A 20650-nucleotide genomic window follows, 5' to 3' on the forward strand; every position below is an offset into this window, starting at 1 on the left:
AAATTGTACCTTAAGCTCACCAATTTGATCTACAATATAATTAAGGACTGGGCCAAGATTATTAGAATTTTGTGGAATATGATAGTAATGCTTAAACTCAAGCTTCTTACACTCAGTAGAAGCTCTAGTATTCTCCAGTTTTACTTAATTAATTACAACCTAATTTAGCTTTTAATAGTATGGCTCTGATACCAATCGAACGCAGCTAGATACCAACAAAGTTTTAATTAGGATCCCAACTATAAAGCTACTTATACCAACAATAATATTTGTTTAATATGATACCAACCACAGTACTATGATGATACCAAGACGTTGTAGGATGGTATTTCGTGGTATTGTCTATATAGATATCGTTGGTACTTACAGATAAGGTACTCTTTTTTTTTTTTTACTTTTCGTTAAATTACGAAAATAACCTTACTAGAGACTACCTTGGTCTCTACCTACTTGAGACCAAGAATTCCTCCACATTTAGCAAGGGAATTTATTTCCCATGAATTAAAACATCCTACCCACGGTAACCAAACGAGTCCTTAGACGAGGCAAAAGAAATCCAATAAAAAAGCAAACTAGGGGAAACCTTAATTCCAATTTCCAACTCTTCCAAATCCTTTTATTTTAAAAAATCAATCTGGCTCTACTTTCCCTTCTTCTCCTAACATTACGTCACCACGTGCCAAAGTGTTAACACCAAACAAACAATTTTTAATACGGAGTATCTTCCTTCTCTATCCTCTTTCAACTCACACCTTCCTTCTGTCCTTTCTCTCTCTAAAACTCCTCTTTTTCTTTTTTCTCACTCTCTATTCTTCTTACTCACTTTTTGGTCTACCTATTTTCCTCTTTACCTCAAACCCAAAAAATAAATAAAAATCATAAAAATGCGACGACAAAGAGAAGAGTACCAATCCAACTCGTCCCGATGAAACTCACCGAGTCAAACTCGTCGTCGATAATGGCGGCGAAACCTTCGTCAACCTCAACAACATCTTCGTCAACATCTTCGCAACAACAACAACAACATCGTTCAGTACTCGCAATCGATCTCAACGAAGTTCCGTCTCCTTCAGAAACCCTACCTTCTCCTTCCAGTTTCATTCTCTCTCCTACTTCGATTGTTCGCTCTATTCACGACAACCCGCCGTTGCCGGAGGGTCCGCCGGCGGAGATTCCGGAGGATGTGGCGCCGTGCGCCGGTTGCGGCGGACCTTCGCCGGAGTTTGTTTCCGAGAGGTTGGTTTGTGATGGGTGTGAGCGGGGGTTTCATTTTGGCTGTGCCGGGGTTGTGCCGGGTTCGGCGGGTGTGTGGGATGAGTGGGTTTGTAGGTTATGTGCTGTGGATGGGGTTGGGAGTAAGAGGTGGCGGCTTGGGAGGAAGGAGGAGAGAGGGTTTAGGTTGCTTGATATGAATGCTTCGCCGCCAAGTGATTGTGATGTCGATGCTGCCGCTGCTGTCGATGCTGCCGCTGCCGTCGCTGCTGCTGCTGCTGCTGCTGCTGCTGCGGCTGGTTCTAGGTAATTTGTTGGGTTTATTTATGTAGTTTTGAGATGATATTATTGTTTTTATGTTTATTTGCATGTAATAATGTGAGCAGGAATGTTTAGGTTTGTAATGTCATGTTTTTGCCTGATGGGAATGCATGATTTAGTTTGTTGGATTTTGAACGTGAGTTGCTGCATTTGCGATCAATGCCATTTGTTATGATGTTTACGTGTGTGGAGGCGTGATCGGTGGGTTGAGCAAGCTATGTTGTCATGATGAGATGTACATTAGGCTTGCAAATTTGTACATTAAAGACATTAGAGTGTGCTGAGGATAGGGCGCGTACCATATGTTAAACGACATTGCTAAAAGAATGAAATGCCAAAATGTGCGATTAGGTTTTAATTGTTATGATGTTTACGTGTATGGAGGCGTGATCTGTGGGTCGAGCAAGCTAAGTTGTCATGATGAGATGTACATTAGGTGATTTTTATATTTTTTTGCGGTGAAGAAATTTGGGATGCTGTCTTGGTTGTCTTAGGTTTGCAAGTTTGTACTTTTAGGACATTACAGTGAGCTGACAGCTGAGGATAGGGGGCACACCACATGTTGAACGACATTGCTAAGAGAATGAATTGCCAAAATGTGCGATTAGGTTTTAGTTGAACAAGATTTCTGTTTTTTATTTAATTGAAAGGGCCATGAATAGCCCTAATGTGCAAAATTTTGGGGGTTCCAGATGTTTTGAGAATGTTGATTGATATTATGTGACAAATAGCTAATATTCATATATGCCAGGTTTGGAAAGTGTTTGTCTTTGCTTTTTTTTTTTTTAATGTTACATTTGCTGGATTTTGTTCATTGGAATTGTCCATTTGTCATACGTGTCTGAAATTCGAGTATCCGACATGGATACTTGAGGTGAAATTAAGAGTCGGAGAAACATCACTTTGGTTAAATTAACATTATACACAATTTTATAGGCATTCGACTTAGATTTTGGGTAATTACTAATTAGCTAGTAGCTGATTGGTATAGCTAGTTGTAAGTAGTTTGACTAGTTTGTTGTATCAGCTAGTTTGATTAGCTGATTGTATGTAGAAGTGTTAGGTAAATAATCAGTTAATTATCAATTATTTCAGTGTTTGTAATTTTCAAAAAGCTAAAATTTCATATAGCTATTTCAAAGAGCTCATATTGTGAGCTTTTTCAAAAAGAGATTTTTGATCCCAAAAAACCCTTTTAATAAGCTGTTTATCAAACTCACAAATAACCTTTTTAGAAAGTTCAAAACCTCTAATAGGCTCCAATATGCTACAAGCTCTCTAAGAATTTCTATCCCAAACAAGGCCTCTCTCTGCATTTGACTTAGATTCTGCAGGCATTCACCTTAAATCTGCTAATTAGAAGTAAATTTGTGCCTATTTGATGTCCTTTATGCGTCTGGTGTAAAAGTAGAGGGCAGATGGAATATATCGAATGCTGTATCTGGGTGTGTTTGCTGTCTATCTTAACTCTTAAGACATGCAGATTGAATATGCTTCTCATGGGAGTTGGTAGTATCAGTGGGAGGAAGTGTGCTTAGAGAGTGGCAAGTATACTGTGTTGTTACATATGACAAGTATACTCTGTTTAGTTGTTACATATGACAATTATACTCTGTTTAGCATGTTAAATCTTGATCCTTTCTTCTGGCTATATCCCAGTTCAGCTAAAAAAAATCATTTTTAATGAACACCAAGGTGCCTAGCTCATAGATCATGTTTTGGAACTTAACTGCTGCACCTGGATGTAGATAGTAGTGTGCATTTTCAATTTTAATGCCATCCAATGTCTAACAAGCGAATTATTTTTGGAAATGTCTGTCTCTTCACTTCAGTACTGATACCTTTTTTTTTTTTTTCATTGTAGAAATCTCTGTTTTGGTGATAACACTATCAGCAGTTATGCGCCTGGTGGCCTGCTGCCATATCCCCAATTTATCTATTCGGGTAATGGATTTGGCTTTCAGAAGACATCTACTATAGTAGCACATACTGTGAGATTGGATTTTCAAGATATTTTACATAACAATCGGTCTACAGCTAGAAGCTTCGAAGATATAAAATATGGTTCTCAGTTAGAACGAGTTAGGACTAGTGGCACAACATTTAGGTTACCATCTTGGAATTCAAGTGAAGTTTTGCAGTCTCTTAGAGATTTTGTTTCTGAAAGGCATGGTGTTCTAGAGGATGGTTGGCGTGTGGAATTTAAACAATCTAAGAATGGTTGTGAATCATATGCTGTTTACTGTGCACCAGACGGGAAGATGTTTGAAACCATGGCTGATGTTGCTAATTATCTGGGCTTATCATCTCATGGAAATCCTTTGGAGCTTGAAACAAGAAGTGATTATGGCTCTACATTACGAAAGAATGGGTTGCATACACCCAAAAGAAGGAAGTTAATGAAGATTCCAGTAGGCAATGGTTTTGTGGAGAACAAGGACAATTTGAAGAGTGGTTATAGTAATAGTTTCTTTTTGAATTCGCAGAAAGACAAGTTCATGAGTAAGCCTGAAAAAATTATAGAAGTTATGGATGATGCACAAGAAGAAAATGGCATCACTGGAATTGAAGAAAATGTAAATTGCTGGTCCTTATGGCATCATTTTGATACTTTATCTTGTTTTATAGTTCTTTTTGTGAGATGGTTGTTTGCATCTCAGTTGTTTTAAGGTCACTCATATTTTATTATGTTTGATTGTATTTTTAGGAAGGGCTCCCTCTCCAGTATGAAGATTTGTTTGTTCTTTCCTTGGGAAAAATTGATACAAGAACATCATACCATGATGCTGGTCAGATTTGGCCTGTAGGTTATAGGTCATGTTGGCACGATAAATTTACTGGCTCTCTTTTCCTTTGCCATGTGTTGGATGGTGGTGATACAGGACCTGTTTTCAAGGTTAGAAGGTTTGCATGTTCTGCACTCCCCATTCCTTATGGGTCAACTGTTTTGCAGAGGAAAAGTGGTATCTGTTTGAATGGTCCAGGTAAAGAACTTGGAGGGAAAACAACTCCCTTAGAAGAAGAATGCTGTATTGAGATGCTTCTCTCAGATCCTTGCTTCCCACCAGAAGATGATTCTTTTTCATGGTTTCTAAGTAGTCCAAATGAGGTTAATGGTCAGAAGGCAATCAGTTCAACACTTGAAGTCCATTCTACTTCGGAGAAGCCAGAAGATCTCTTGGCCCATAATTTATGTACAGGTGAGAAGATTGGTGAATTTTCAGTAGATGGCCGCTCTTCATCTGTTGTTTGGAGCAATATAGCCCAGAAACTAGTTGATGCTTGCCGCCAATCATACAAGCAGAACGGCTCTCTGAAGTTTTTCTGCAAGCATGTAGAAGAGGGCATGTCATCTGTCTGTGATGTCAAAACTTACAAGAACAAAGATGCATTTTCTTCATTGGATAAATTTTGTAGCTTGCTGGGCTCACTGAAGGTCCCATTGGCTGTAACAAGTGATGATGAACTTGATTCAGCACTTGAAGCTCTAAAGAACTGGTTGAGTGTGGATCGATTTGGATTGGATGTAGAATTCGTCCAGGAACTTATTGAGCAATCTCCTGATGTCCATCAATGTTCAAATTATGAAATTTTGACTAGAAGAAATGATAGTTTGACCACACCATTGGTTTGTAATGGGCTGTTACTCGTCAACGGGAAGAGCATAGAGCAGTGTAAACAAGACAAGGTGTTTGATGGCCTGTACAAAAATTACAGGACAACTGAGGAGCTTGCTGGTACTGATCATATTCGCCCCCCTGGGAAGCATCTAGGTGCTAAGCTTCCACCTCAGCGAGTTGGAGATGTTTTGCAGGTATGTCCACTTATTATCTAGCTAGTTTTGGGTTGTGGTTTTGGCTATTATGAATTTATGCTTCATTCTCATTTTTGCTTCTCATAGGTGTGGGAGTTACTTCGACGTTTTCACGAGATTCTGGGTTTGGAGCCTGTGAATTTTGATGAACTTGAGACAGAACTCATTAGCTCTTGGTTTGAGAGTTTGTCGCATCTTGGATTTCGCGAAAGGGATAATCTAGGTGATCATGCTGTAGATGGATCCAGTATCTTGAGTGAGCGTACTTCCTCATCAAGTAGTGAAATTGCATGTCCTCCCGAAGAGAATAAATTTATAGAAATGCAGTCTGCTGCTGTGAGGGAAGAGTTTCATGCCAGTCAAGTATCATGTACTAACAGTAAGTGCGCTGGTGTTTCATTGAAGAGGGCCCACATCTCGTTGCTTGATGTGCTTGTGAGTGAGCTGCAGATAAAGGTTGCAGCAATGGTGGATCCAAGCATAGACACAGAGTCGAAGTCAAGGCGAGGTAGAAGAAGAGATGTTGACAGCTCAATTCTTGCCATTAGGCCAAAGCTTAATCTACTGCCTATTAATGAATTGACTTGGCCAGAATTGGCTCGGAGATATATTTTAGCTGTGCTGTCAATGGATGGGAATCTTGATTCGGCTGAAAATGTTATCCGTGAATGTGGAAAAGTCTTCCGTTGCTTACAGGGTGATGGAGGGGTCCTCTGTGGCTCTCTAGTTGGGGTAGCAGGAATTGAGGCTGATGCACTGGTAAGATTATGCATATATCCCCTGTATTGGGTTGTTAGTTATCCAATTAAAGTTTCGTTGTTCTCTGATATTACTCTTTCTAGAATCTGTTGGTGTCAGTGTTTGTATCTGTCGATACGAATCCAACTTCAGGATTTAGTATTCAAGAATGAACTTGGTAATCATTGTAATTAGCATGGTATAGAAATAAAGTATTTTTGCATTAACATAATTGATTCTCAGCTACTTGCAGAAGCCAGAAGGCGGATTTACGGATGTCTAAGCAGTGAAAATGATTGTCTGACCATAGAGGATGATGATCCGGAACCAGTTGGTACTTCTGAAGGGATGGGTAATGGTGATGGAATCATTCCAGATTGGGCTCAGGCCCTAGAACCTGTAAGGAAATTGCCAACTAATGTAGGTACAAGAATCAGAAGGTGTGTTTATGATGCTTTGGATAAGGATCCACCAGCATGGGCAAAAAAGACCCTGCAGCACTCTATTAGCAAGGAAGTTTACAAGGGCAATGCTTCTGGACCAACTAAGGTGGTATTCCTGAACTTATTATCATCATGCCTTTAAAATCTCAGATTTCCTTGTGGTTTGGTTTTGTTTTGGTTTTTTTTTTTTTTTTTTTTTTTTTTTTTTTGAAATTCTTTAGTTGCTCTTTCTTTTTATTAATTTTTCTCCTGGTTACTGGATTGGCGAGTATTGTAATGTTTTCTTTTTGTTTAAATGTAAGTGTTTTTTGCTTCTCAATGGAGTCCTGAATGTGTTCTTTTGATTGTAATGATTATTTTTTGGGTTTGGGAGGATGAGAAAGGGATTGGGGGGAGGGTGGTGTTGTTGCAGCATGGTGTGTGGAAGCCTTACAAAAAGGCTTTCAGACTCATTAATAGCTGGCCCCTTGAAATTTTCTCTTCTGTCTTTATATGTTTAAATTTCATCTCTATGTAAGCGTTGGTCCTTGGTGTTTCCACAATATTTTGGGCACTAACATGCCAAAAATGTTCATGAAATGTCCCAAAACGCCAGGTAGAGCTCAATATATTTTGTACTCACAAATGGTATGGGGTTTTGAAATGATCATGACAGATATGAAACATATAGTTGATGTATTTTGACATATTGAAAAATATTGGACACCAAGTTGCCAATGTGTGCAGAATGTCCCAAAAAGGCTTGGTGGCTTTTGTTCATTTGGTGCATGTAAGACGAGAAATTTTATTTCATTTATTTAATTTTTGCAAAATGTGAGTAGTGGTGTTATTTTTGATGTCTGAGTTTCTTAGTTTTTGCAATCCTTTTAGGTTTTAGAATAGTGAATGTGGTCCTTTAACTACAGATCAGTTCAGAATCCCAGGTTGCTCTGCTCTGTTCAATTTTTCTGCTGTTTTTGTTGCTTTATAAAATGCATCTTGAATGTTCCTTGTGTCAAGTGTGCATTTATTTATTTACACTATCTTGTATAATATTGTACTTGCTTATTGATGCAGAAAGCTGTCCTCTCAGTGCTGGCAGATGTTCTCATTGAAAGCTCACAACAAAAAGCTCGCATGGAAAGAAAAAAGAGGACAGTTGTTTCTATATCTGACACTATTATGCGGAAATGTCGAATACTTCTGCGTCGTGCTGCTTCTGCTGACGAGGATAAAGTATTTTGCAATTTGGTAGGGAGAAATTTGATCCATTCTTCTGAAAATGATGATGAAGGAATGCTTGGTTCCCCTGGGATGGTGCCTCGCCCACTAGATTTTCGGACAATTGACTTGAGGTTGGCATTTGGAGCCTATAGTGGATCACCTGAAGCCTTTCTTGAAGATGTTCAGGAGGTAATCTTCTTCATATCGTTTAAATACACACTGAATCTTGTAATACTTGTTGCTTCTCTCTTTACTGATGTGCCAATATGATGTCAAGTTTTCTTACATATTTTTGACTAAGAAAATTAATTGTCTGCCAAAGACAGTGATTGGCAGGCTAATTGATTGGCCTTAGAATTCATAAGCCTCATGATAGTATATTTATAGTAAGCTAACTCAGTTCTGTGATTTATGTAATGCATTTTTGGGGAAGCAATGGATTATTGTTTATGAGCACATCACCAAATCTTTGTTTGTATAGTCATGTGATTTTCGTGCTTTTGTAATATTAGTATTGTCTGTATGACACTTTTAAATTTGTAATCTTTAACATTAGTCAATTTAACTTTATAAAATGTAAACTGTTAGTTTTAATGATGTAATTAGAATTACTGTAAGCAATGAATCGACAACAATGTTACATTGTTTTTTAGAGAAATCACTTTTTTGTTTTGATTTACTCACTTGCAAGGATAATTTCTTTTACTGGCTGTTCTCGTCTATGATTGTCCTTTTCCATATCAAGCATTTTGTGTGCTTTTGCTTCACGCCCTCTTTGCATGTCTGCTTTGGGTATATTGGTAGGTTTAGTATGAAGATGAAATTAAGCGTCAAGTTTCTGTCTACGAATGGATTTTCACTTCTGGAAATATGTATCAGCCTTTGCTTCTAGACTTCATGTCTGACTGCTTTTGAGTCCTTTTTCTACGACCAACACTTTCTGGTATCAAACTTGGTGAAAAGTAACTTTGGTCGCAGGAATTGTGTGATTGTTGGAGTAGGTGAGTAGCAACTTTTAGGCCGAGAAGTGTATCAATATTATGTTGCTAACTGTTTGATCACTAAATTTATTGTCATCTTGTTTTCCCGTCCTTTCCTCACCCTCCCTACATGCAATTTTACATGCAAATTTTTTATCAAAGTTTTTCTTTAATCTCCATAAATTGTTTAATAATTTGTGAAATTATTTATAACAATTTTCATGAAGGATGTGGCTAATTTTAATGAAATTTCTTATCTGTAATATTAAAATGGCATGTTTTGAAATAGTTTGCTTGAAGCATAAATGTAAAATGGATAACATTCTGTTACTGGAAACTGAGTTTGAGATGGTTTACATTCTGTACATTATGGCTTTCAGGCTTGATTTATTCAGATGCAATGATCTAGGAATTGTTGATCTGAAATATGTTTCCCGAGTAGATTGCTGTTAATTTGTTTCAAAGCTCAATATCTGGGACATTCTAAGTGCTCAGAAATTTATGTGACGACCACTTGTTTATGGGGGCTTTCCCTGCTTGATTTTTCTCACGAAGTGTCATGGGATGTAGTATTCTTGGTTCCCTTTGATCTCTTTTTATCTTGGGAGTTTTGTGGAAATGTTTCTGCATATTTTAATTACGGTGACACCACTCTCTCTTTGGTCTTTTACTCCATTTGACTATTTTCCTCTTGTTCTGTAAAGGCTGTTTTGGTAATCAGTGAATTTTTCATTCTTTGTTATATAAATATATGTATTTTTAAAGTTTTATATTTGGCTTTCTGATGGACAGTATCTTTGGTTCTACCTAGTGTGCCTTTTAACATTTGAAGATAGGTGAGCAAAACTATAGATCTATTGTTTGCTGACCATATTCAATCATTTTGGCAGTTGTATAAAAATATACGAATCGCCCACATAGAGCAGCCAGAGCTGGTTCAATTGGCAGAATCATTGTCCGAGAGTTTTGAGACGCTTTATGAAGAAGAGGTTTGCAAAATCTTGTACTCTTCCCAGCAGCCTTAATCTCTGTTTATTGTTCTATATATTTTAGGGCCCATATTATACAATTACAAATAGAAAGGGAAACTACTAAATGGTTTCATTTATATGGGGTAAAGAAAATTATTAGCATAGGCCATAGGAGATAGAAGAACATCACATTTCCCAACCTTATGCCGGACACTTCCCTCACCACTTGTTGAATAGTGAATACCTCCATTCATCGCTCAACTTTAGCTTTACTCCTTTCTAAGTGTTGCCTTTTTAGGCACATCAGATGTTTAAAATTAATGAACCATGGTTCCTTGTCTAAATTCGTAGTTTCCTTATGACCATCTGAAGTTTGGGTCATACCGTAATTGACATTACTTCTTTTGTTTCACATGACATGCATTTTGACTTTTTAGTTTTTACTGTATTTATATACTACCTTTGACTATGCTTATTACTAATCTGTAAAATATGTCATTATTTTAATAATTGTTTGTTTTATCTCAATGTATATATTACCTTTGGTATTTTTAGATGACACGTCTTGACTTTAGCACTATTCCCACACTTCTCTTTGACCGGGTTTTGTGATTTATACATAATAAAAAAAAAGAGTTATGTGAGATTTTATTAGATTCGTCATGATATATATATATTTTTTGCAAAATATCAACTTTTTATAATTTTCGCTTATCGGTTTAAAGATTCTAATGGTTGAATTTGTGCATTGGCAAATGTGCTAAAGAAACGTGTGAGCTAAAAAGACTTGGAGGAAGTATATTTAGGCCCAAAGTCAGTAACTTTAAAGAAGATATATAATAGAGAATTAGTAAGAAATAATTTCAGTTCAGCAAAATTAGTTTCAATTTAGTAAAATTAATTTCAGTTTAGTAAAAATAATTGAAGTTCAGCAAAAATTATTTTAGTTTAGTAAAAATAATTTCAGTTCAGCATTGCATTGATAAGAGGAAGTGGACAAGGGCTTGATATAATCTCTCTTTTTAGGTGTAACACATTTATTTATTTATTTTTTTTTTTTTGGGAAATTCTCTTTGGTAACACTATAGTTTTTATTTTTCTCAATGGTAAATTCTCAAAATTATTGTTATCTTTGGTAAACTTTAATTAGTTAAAATTTTTCAATGGTGAACTTAATGAAACAATTTAGTTAATTTTTATCCTTGGTTAACATTTTTTTAGAATAAAAAAAATAAAATTCTTAAAATATCCTCATTTAACACACTTAATACACTTAAATTCCTAAAATACCCTCAATCATCAAGATCATCTTCTTCATCCTCCCCTCTTTCTTCTTCCTCACCTTACCCAGCTTTCTCGATCACCAACATCGATCGTCGACAGCAACCACCTCTCCCCCACCCTCACCCACGTGTGCCGGCCTCCCTCCACCCACGTGCGCCGACCTCCCCCACCCCTACCGCACCTCTCCTTCCCCCTAAACCACCACCGTACCCCTTCCCCAAATAATCTCTCAAATCCTGAATCAATCTCTCCTCAAATGAAATTCACTGAATTTGGCTTGAAATCTCCCCAATTTGAGCCTCCAAAAGCCTGAGTTCTTCTGCAATTTTGAATAATTTGTGGGTTAGTTTCTCCAATTTAGAGTTTTCGTCAACGGTTCTTGCTTGCTTTTCATGGTCAAATTTAGGAAGTAATACATCGAATTTCTCAACGAAAATTTCTAACCCCGGTGAATTATGGCGAATTTAATTCTTCGAGGGTTGGGGGATGGGTGGCTGTGAGATTTCGGGGGGTGGGGGAGGGGTTTCTAAGGTTTTTGACGGGAAGGGAGGTAGGTTTCGGGGAGAGGAGGTAGTGGTTCAGGGGATGGGGGAAAGGTGCGCGCGGCAGGGGAGGGGAGGTCAGCGCGCTGACGATGGAGGTGGCTGAGCGCGCCTACGAGGGTGGTGGCTGGGGCAGGGGAGTGGTTGTGGGATGCTGGTGGGGGAATTGAAGGGGGTGACTTTTTTTTTTATTAAAAAAATTATTATTAAAATAATTGAAATATAAAAAATAAAAATAAAAATAAATACTAACTATAGTTAAGTAATTAGTTTAAATTTGTCAGTTATGATAATAAAAATTTTCGCAATTTACCACTGAGAAATTTAGAAAGTATAGTGTTACCAAAGAAAATTTCCCTTTTTTTTTTTTTTTTTTTTTGCAAATTACTACTTCCATATTTTTAGTTGCATCACTTTAGTTTTCACGAACTCCTAGGCAAGTTTTGAAGTAGAGGAGGTAGAGAGAAAAAAAAAAAATAAGGCCCATGTAATAGAGAGAATTTATTAGTTAAAAAGGAAAGTGATGTAATGTAAAAAAATATGGAGGGAGTACTTTTAATACTACCTCCGTTTTGCATTATCCGCAACAATTTCCATTTAGGGAAGCTTCACATTATGTACAACAAAAAAAAGGTTTCCTCTTTTAGTAAATTTTTCCGTGTAAAATTACCACCATACCCTTACTAAATTACACTTAACTTTAATAAACAACATATTAACTCTTTAACCCAAATTAAATTACTCATAATTAAAACCCTAACCCACATTCTCTCTCCTCCCTCACAACCATATCCACCACCACCATCACCATTTTTTCTCTCTCCTCCCTGTAAATTACCACCAGCACCAACCTTTATCTCTCTTCACTCTCTTCTCGCACAACCAACGCACCACCACCACCACCACCCAGATCCACCACACCACCGACCATTCCACCGCACCATCACCACACCATCCCTTCTCTCTGTTCTCTCTCTTCTATCTTCTCTCTTATCCACCGCACCACCGAATATTTCACCTTGCAAGTTCGCCGCCGCCGCCTCTTTTACCCTTATCAAAGCCGTCGCCGCCGCCTCTTTTCCCCTATTCAAAATTCGCCCCTTTTCAAAATCGTAATTGGATGGTGGTAAGTTGTGGTTTTAGATCTAAATTAGTAGTGGTCGGGTTGGTTGGTTTGGTGGGTTCATTGGCTGGTCGGGTTGGTTGTGTGGGTTTGTTGGGTTGTGGTGCGAGTTGATTGGTGGCTCGTCAGGTTGGTTGGGTGGTTTTGTTGGGTTATGGTGCGACCGTCCGAGTTGATAGGTGGTGGTGCGATTGGTTGGGTGGGTTTTGGGTGGTGGTGTGAGCTAATTGGTGGTGGTGCGATTTGGTCAGGTGGGTTTTGGGTGGTGGTGTGGTGGGGTTTCAGATCTTAGTGGTGGTGAGAGGGTGGGTGTTGGTGGTGTTTACTTTCTCTCTCATCCAATTAATCACATGTTTTTATTTTACTAATCTTTGATTAAGAAATTTTGTCTTGGGGAATGTGAAAGGGAGTTTGTTGCAGATTATGTGAAACGGAGGTAGTATTATAACTCTCCTCTAATTGTCCCCACTCCTACCCACTCTTACTAATTTTGTTACTTTCCTCCCTTTACATTCCTTATTTTTTAATATTATATTAACTCCATTGTTTTTAATACAATTTTTTTAATACACCAAGTACCCCACGTATATGTAATTTATTAAAGTCACTTAAACTCCTTAAAATTAGGTTAAAAGTAGGTTAAGTGTAACTCATAAAAGAAAATGGATTTTTTATTTATTTATTTTTATATAAAAGGTGATCAATGGTTCAAGTTGTATTGTTGGCAAAAGTTAAAATGGTGCATTTATTCTGAAATTGAGGAAGTGTATATTCAACAAATATACCAGGAAGATTCTTATTCTGTGTGTCAATTTCTCTCTCTTTGGCCATGACCTCTATCGTGCCTTTGTTGTGGAGCTTCACTTGTACATGGTCAAATTTTTAGTTAGATGGATTGGGTGGTTTGCTTTGGCAGTTGTAATTAGTGGTGGTGTCTTGATGCTTATTTATGGTAATTTTGTTTAAGATTGGTGGTTTTGGGTGGTATTTAGGGCAGTCAGGTAGGTAAAGTGAATATCGTGGGGGGGTTTATTGATGCTTATTGATGGGAATGCCTGTTTAGGTTTGGTGGTTTTGGGTGGTATACAGGGCAGTGGTAGGTAAAGTGATTATAGTGGTAGCGGCCAGCTGTAGTAGATTGGATGAATAAGATGAAGGTGAGAGTACAAGGTAGATATAGTAGTAGTTGGAGAGTGGTAGTACAAGTGAGTACAAGGTGGTACAGGGTGGTGCTATTAGAGTGGTGGATCTGGTTGTTATAGTAGTAGTTGGAGTGTGGTAGATTCCAGGTAGTTACTAGAACATTGTCTCATGATTCTTTTGTATGCGGGATACTTAGGGAGGATGGGTAAGGGAATTGCAACATCACTTCCTGGGGTAAAATTATCACCGCAAGGGTATAATAGAATAAATAAAAATAGCTTAATTGAATTTGTAATGGGAAAAAGAGATCTTTGGTTTCGTTCCTCTATCTTGTCAGTCTTTTTTTTTTCCTCTTTATTAGGACTCTGCTGGTCAGTGAGTTGTTGATACTGGTCTCGTCTTTGTTGATTTTGGGGTCTTTGCAGGTTGTTGCTCTTGTTAGCAAACTTAAAGAGTATTCAGAAATGGAGCAGATAAGTATTGAAGCAAAGAAGGAGATTGAAGATGTATATGCCTCCACGAGAGATATTCCTAAAGCCCCATGGGATGAGGGTGTCTGCAAAGTCTGTGGCATTGATAAAGATGATGATAGTGTTCTTCTATGTGATACTTGTGATGCTGAGTATCATACGTACTGCCTGAATCCTCCTCTTGCTAGAATCCCCGAAGGTAACTGGTATTGCCCCTCGTGTGTTTCTGGGTTAAGTAAGTTAGGGAGAACCTCTAAAGGTGTCCAGTTCATTGGCCAACGACATCGAAGAAAGAATCACGGAGATGGGATACGTAATTTCTTGGAGGATCTTACTCAATTAGCTACTGTAATGGAACAGAAGGAGTATTGGGACTTCAGTGTAGATGAGGTTAGTTGTATACTCATTTTTATTCTTTCTAAATTTTCGTAAATTTCAAGCAATGGAGATGGAAAGTTGTCCGGTTAGCCAAATGGGTAATCCCCTCTAAAGAACTTTTCTGGTCTGATTTTTTAATCTGGTCTGATGTGATACTTCTTATTCCCCAATTTGCTTAGCAAGGTACGCTTTTTATTTAAAAAAATAAAAAGGAAGACATCGTGTACACGAACATGCTTTTAATGTAATACTGTAGTATATTAATGTCATCCTACTACTGTTGATTTTTAGACTTAAGACAATGCAAATTATACTCTTCTAGATTATCTCTTCCGTGTATGGATTTTAAATTCATTTGTAGTGGTGCGTGTGGGGTTAGGTGGAAAAAACTTTGTTAAAAGCTGAAGTGTAACAAACAAAACGGAATGGATGTAATTGGTAAGCATAACTATTAAAAGGGAATAGAAGTGGTCTATGGGTATCATACCGATTTATAGGAAATAAATTAAAAGAAAAATGGGGAAGGAAGAATGAATGTGTATGGAGGCCTGTAGAAGTTTCCTGGTTGTTGATCATATTGCAAGGCTCCACCGACTGATGATCACAAAGATGAATTGCAATGCACAACAGAAAATAGTAGCTCCCTCCCTCTATTTATTTATCATATAAAGAATTGAGTAAGGTCATATTAATACTTAAGGTCAAAATTTAGCTGATGTTTGTTTTGGTAAATCTTTTTTTTTTCTTTCTTTTGTGCTTTTGGGACCCGCAATCTGTGAGTTTTAACTAGTGTAATTACAATATTATTGCTAAATGCCTAAAGGTGCAGAAAGAGGTTGCTTTCAATGGGGTGTGGGGTTGGGATGCTTTATGTTGGGAAACCTTGGCATCATGTTTGAAGAATTCCTTTGTTATCCTAAGAAGAGATTCAATTTAAATAAAATATTCTTGAACCACGAATAGGGATTAATTATGTGCGTTTTTATTTGCTACATGTAGCTGGTAACCTGGTATCATTTTAGTTGGATGGGATTTCAAGTCATTAACTTAGTAAAGTTTCTATTGTGAATGCTCTATATGCTGATCTTGTTAATTGGCTATTGTTAATTGCATGTAACTGTATGCTTTATTCTGACAAACATTGCCTTTTTTTGGTGCAGAGAATTTTGCTACTTAAGTTTATGTGTGATGAGGTGCTTAATTCAATTCTAGTCCGTCAACACCTAGAGCAATGTTTTGAAATGTCTGCCGATCTGCAGCAGAAGCTGCGGATGCTATATTCTGAGCTGAAGAATCTCAAGTTACGGGAAGATGTACTACTGGCTACCACAGCTGCAAAACTTGTCTCTAGTGTCCCAATTGTGACTGGAGATGCTAGTATCGAGGGAAATATTGTCCCAATAGCAAACCCTAGCAATTCCACAGAGCTTCAGAATGCTGTAACTGAAAGAAGTGAATGCATTCCTTCTGTCTCTGATAATGCTCCTCAAGCAAAAAGGGATATGGGTGCTTTGCATTCCAACAGTCATAGGAGACATGAAAATGTTAATTACTTGGAGAAAATTAGTTCTAGTGACAGTCAAGTTAAGAAGCCTGTAGATTCTATGTGTCAAGTGAAAGATCTTGTGGAGATTGTGAATGAAGATAGTGCCTCTCTTGAAAGTCATGATCCTCACGAGCGATCATCCAAACGTCATAAAAGCGAACCATTACAGGATTGCTCTGTTTCTAACGCTGCTCTGCCTGAAACTAGTGGAGTGGATATTGAATCTTCTTTTCATGGTAGAGCACTTGAACACAGCATGCCAAGAGTTTCTATTGCTTCGGGTCGTGTGAACTCTGAGACGACTGAAAATGTCTCTTGCTCTAATTCAAATGAGTTGCAAGCTTCCAATCTGGAGCTAAATTCTGTGCAGAAGGAGCTGTCTGTCCTTCAGCAGTCAATTGCAGATGCAGAATCACAACTTTTGAAGTCTTCTGTGCGCATGGAGTTTCTGGGTAGTGATTCGTCTGGTCGATTGTATTGGGCCTCAGCCCAGCATGGTGCACGTCCTTGGATTATTGTTGATGGTACTTTGGCCTTGCAACCTAGAGCACAACATGTAGGTCAGGCAAAGGGGTGTGAGGGTTTCTTTTTTGAAAATATATCTCCCTCTCTATCTGATAGCCATTTGAGTTTTGAGGGTTCAAGTGCAGCTTGTCCATTTGTTTATGGGCCTGATTGTTCTCGCCCAACCTGCTCACAATGGGTCTATTATCAATCTGAGGAGGAGATCAAAAAATTAGTCAAGTCATTTCAACTTAACAACCCAAAAGAAAGAGAACTGAAAGACTCTATATTAAATTGGCAAAAGTTGAGATGTCATGACTTGCATCAAACTAGAAAACAAGATAAGATCTCTCTGTCTGTGTCAATATCTGCAGAAGAGAATGATATGCCTGGTCTTCTAGTCACGAGAGCAGACACTCTTCTGGAACGTAGCTATGGGCCTTTTTGTCAGGCAGATAAGATGGAAGTTGTAAAGATACGACTAAGGCGGTCAAGAGAGACCAGTGATGAAAAATTGTATAGATGTAGATGTCTTGAACCCATATGGCTTTCCAGAAACCATTGTCTCTCTTGCCATAGAACCTTTTACACCTCGGAGGAACTTGACAATCATAACAACGGCAACTGCAGATCTAGTTCAACAGTTCCTGGGAAGAGAAAAGATAGTGATGAACCTGTTGGGGGAAGGATCGTGAGAAAACCTGATGCTCAACAGCATTTTGCCATGGCAACTGATAGAGTTCAAACATCTAAACCTGTGGGTTCTGATCTGTCAAGATACTTTAAATTTCGAAGTGAGGGTTTAAATTGTCCTCACAAATTGGAAGAAGTTAGTTCCAAGTTTGTCACAAATGACTCCATCAAAGAATTAGTGCGTGGAATAGGATTAATTGGATCTGAAGGAACGCCGTCTTTTGTGTCAGCTATGTCTCCTTTTTTGAGCAATCCAACATTGAGGTTTGTGGTACCGAAACATGATATTTCTGCAGATGTTGATCAAAGCATGATCCCTGAACAGGCAGTTGGTCAAAGTGACCAGTTTCCTGGTAAAAGCTGCTCTGGTAACGTGGCTGATCCTGGCAGGCAAACATTTATACCAAACAAACATGATGAGATTACGGAAACTGGCTTGTTACAACCAAGAATCACTCGTGAAAGATCAATGAAATTTCCACCAAGTAATTTTGCATCCCCCACCACGACAGATACATACTGTACTGTACCAGAGTCTTCTTTGAAGCCTGTAGTTGGTAGAGATGCTCAAATTCTGAGACAACTTAAAATTTGTTTACTTGACATGGAAGCTGTGCTGCCTGAAGAAGCAATTAGACCATCAAAGGTTCATCCAGATAGAAGAAGAGCCTGGCATGCCTTTGTAAAGGCAGCAGAAACTATATTTGAGGTATGATGTGGGTTTAAATGTCATTTTGGAAGTGTCCTGGACAGAATAGAATTGCTATGACTTTACTGTGAACGTCATATTGCCTTCGTCCAACATATTGTTCACTTTTTTTCTGTCATAATATTGAGATAGTAGTAGCGATAAATAATTTAATATTTTTGTTATAGAGACGAGTTGACGAGTAGAGATTGTTATGTACACCCGGGTGCACAGTGCATGTTTTCACTTTGATGAGTTTTTCATATAATCATCAATTAAAGAGAAAAAACTAACTTTGGGTGATTAGTTGAATGCACGGTGCACCCGGGTTTATATGGTAAATTTCAGTTCATGAGAGGGGAATTGCCTAGGCATCTGTCATTTTTGATTCCTTTTTTATTCTCTCTCATCTCCAAATATTGCCTAGGAGTCCGCAATTTGCAAAGTGATAATAGTATATAGGATTCCTATGCTAATTCAGTGATATTGTTTTTGCACATTAGTCCTCATTTCATTTTAAGAATCTCATCATTGGATCCCAACCCTATATATGTACAAATACTTATTTTTTTTAAACGAAGATATTAATGTGTTTTGGATAACTTTTTCAGATGGTCCAGGCGTCGATTGTACTTGAAGACATGATTAAGACAGAGTACTTGAAAAATGAACGATGGTATTGGTCGTCGCTATCTGCAGCTGCAAAAACTTCTACTTTGTCATCACTTGCGCTGCGTATATATGCTTTGGACAATGCAATTATTTATGAGAGAACTGTATCTGATCTAACAGTGGCTGACAGTTTGAAGCCCAGTGCTGATGTAGATCAGCAATCACCCTCTAATTTGGACTCATCAGAGAAACCCAAGCAGGGCCGGAGATCTAGTAGGAGGAAGAGGGATGCTGAGGGTTGACAGGGTTAAGATGTATGTTTGCTTGGCATAAATTTTCCATTGAATTTTTGGATCCCAGTTGAAATGGGTGGCAGCAATTTTGTTGCGAGATGATCATCATCCCTGACCATATTTGTTTCTGGTCACAAGGGTTACAACAAAAACTGAACACCATGATATGGAGCCTCGAGGCATCTGTATTTGCTGCTAATTGCTGAAGTTCTGAAGGGATTCAAGGCTGACATGCTAACTTGGATTCTGGGGGAAAGAACAAAGTTTCGCACAGAGACAGGTGAAGTGTAATTTTCGACTATCGCTGCAGCTTCTTGATTTTAGTTTCTTTGGTGGGAATGGGTACCTTTTTTTCAAGGTACCTTTTTATTGAGCTAAATTGATATGTAAATCAGAAAATGATGTAAAGATAGTGTAGGAATAGAAATGTATAAATAACAGTCTTTAGCAAAGTTAGTCAATTGTTCATTTTTTCACAGCCTGTTTTGGCTTCAACTTACCATCTTCACCGTTTTAGCTCTAATTTATATCTGTTCTCATTAGTTAGATGGTCTATGTATACAAAGATTTGGATAGCAATATGATAAGATCAACCACAATCTCAAATTAGATCTTATTTGAAGTCTAAAATGGAAGATGGGCAAAAATAGCACTGGAATTTCAATGTGTTCTTTATCTTAGATACAAGCTGTTACGCTGCTGCAATCTATAGTTGATTATTTATCTTTCATTTTTTATCTGATGCAATAACCCTCAGGGCAAAAGGGCTGGTACGCCAAATTGCTACTCATACAATTATAACATGTAAATAAGATCTATAACATCTTCATGATACAACAGTGATATGTTTTAAAAAACAGTTTGAACTTGACAAAGCTTTTGAATAAGCTTCCAACACCAATATTAGATTAGTCTGGTATTGGAAGCCTTTGAATTAGCTTCCAATACCAATACAAAGCGTGTCTCTAGGGCACTCCAAATGGGTATCCGAAAAGGTTATCGTCGGATTCTCATGTACACTGATTGTTCTAACTTGTTGTCTGGTTTGGGATCTGCTTCCATTTCTTCGAGGTGGTTATTACGTGATATCCGATTTGCACTTTTGAGTTTTTTTGAGTGCTGAGTTAGAAATGTCCCTCGTTCTTGGACTACCCCGCCTCATTGGTTGGCGACGAAAACCAACGTCGTAAGCTTTTTTATTTTTCTCTTTGACTGGTTTTGTTTTTTAGCACTTCTTGTTAAAGAAAAAAAAAGAGATTAGTTTCTAAGCTTACTAGATATTTAACATATGGCACCGCCTCAAAGGCCCTTTAAGGCTTCAACCCGACCAGCTCTCCTTTTTGTGCTGCTTGAAAAAAAATGAAGTATGGTCTTTCTGAGGAGAGGAGCATGGCTACTTTGAAAACTATCTCGAAGGAGCGTAATCCACCATTATAAGTTTGTCTGATACTTCAATTCCCTGTGTATTGATTCATCAATACCGGTTGAATGGGAAATGCTTGCTTCTATTCTCTCCCTTTAAGCGATATTTCGTGATTGTCTAGCTGTATGGAATTATTAAGGAGTAAAAGGACATGCTTCACTGAATAGAGTTTTGACCAATACTTGAACTTAGTGGATACTTGAATTTTTGGTGTTCTCAGCTTTCAGCTTTACCAAAGTACTTAAACTTTAGCTTGTCTTCCTTAGGTT

General features: G+C 37.9%; 1 protein-coding gene across 1 annotated transcript; it reads left to right on the forward strand.

Annotated features, from left to right (window-relative positions):
- The first annotated feature begins 761 nt into the window (after positions 1–761).
- Positions 762–19439, forward strand: LOC145593503 (methyl-CpG-binding domain-containing protein 9-like). The gene is made up of 10 exons (XM_081649756.1): positions 762–1518; positions 3398–4109; positions 4241–5347; positions 5435–6106; positions 6329–6634; positions 7585–7920; positions 9602–9700; positions 14200–14634; positions 15783–18074; positions 18665–19439. The coding sequence occupies exons 1-10, from the start codon at positions 926–928 to the stop codon at positions 18965–18967; spliced, it is 6855 nt and encodes a 2284-aa protein (XP_081505882.1). The 5' UTR covers positions 762–925; the 3' UTR covers positions 18968–19439.
- The last annotated feature ends 1211 nt before the right edge of the window (positions 19440–20650 follow it).

This window comes from Chenopodium album, chromosome 19, assembly GCF_948465745.1.
Source record: "Chenopodium album chromosome 19, dcCheAlbu1.1, whole genome shotgun sequence".
Taxonomy (NCBI): Eukaryota; Viridiplantae; Streptophyta; class Magnoliopsida; order Caryophyllales; family Amaranthaceae; genus Chenopodium; species Chenopodium album.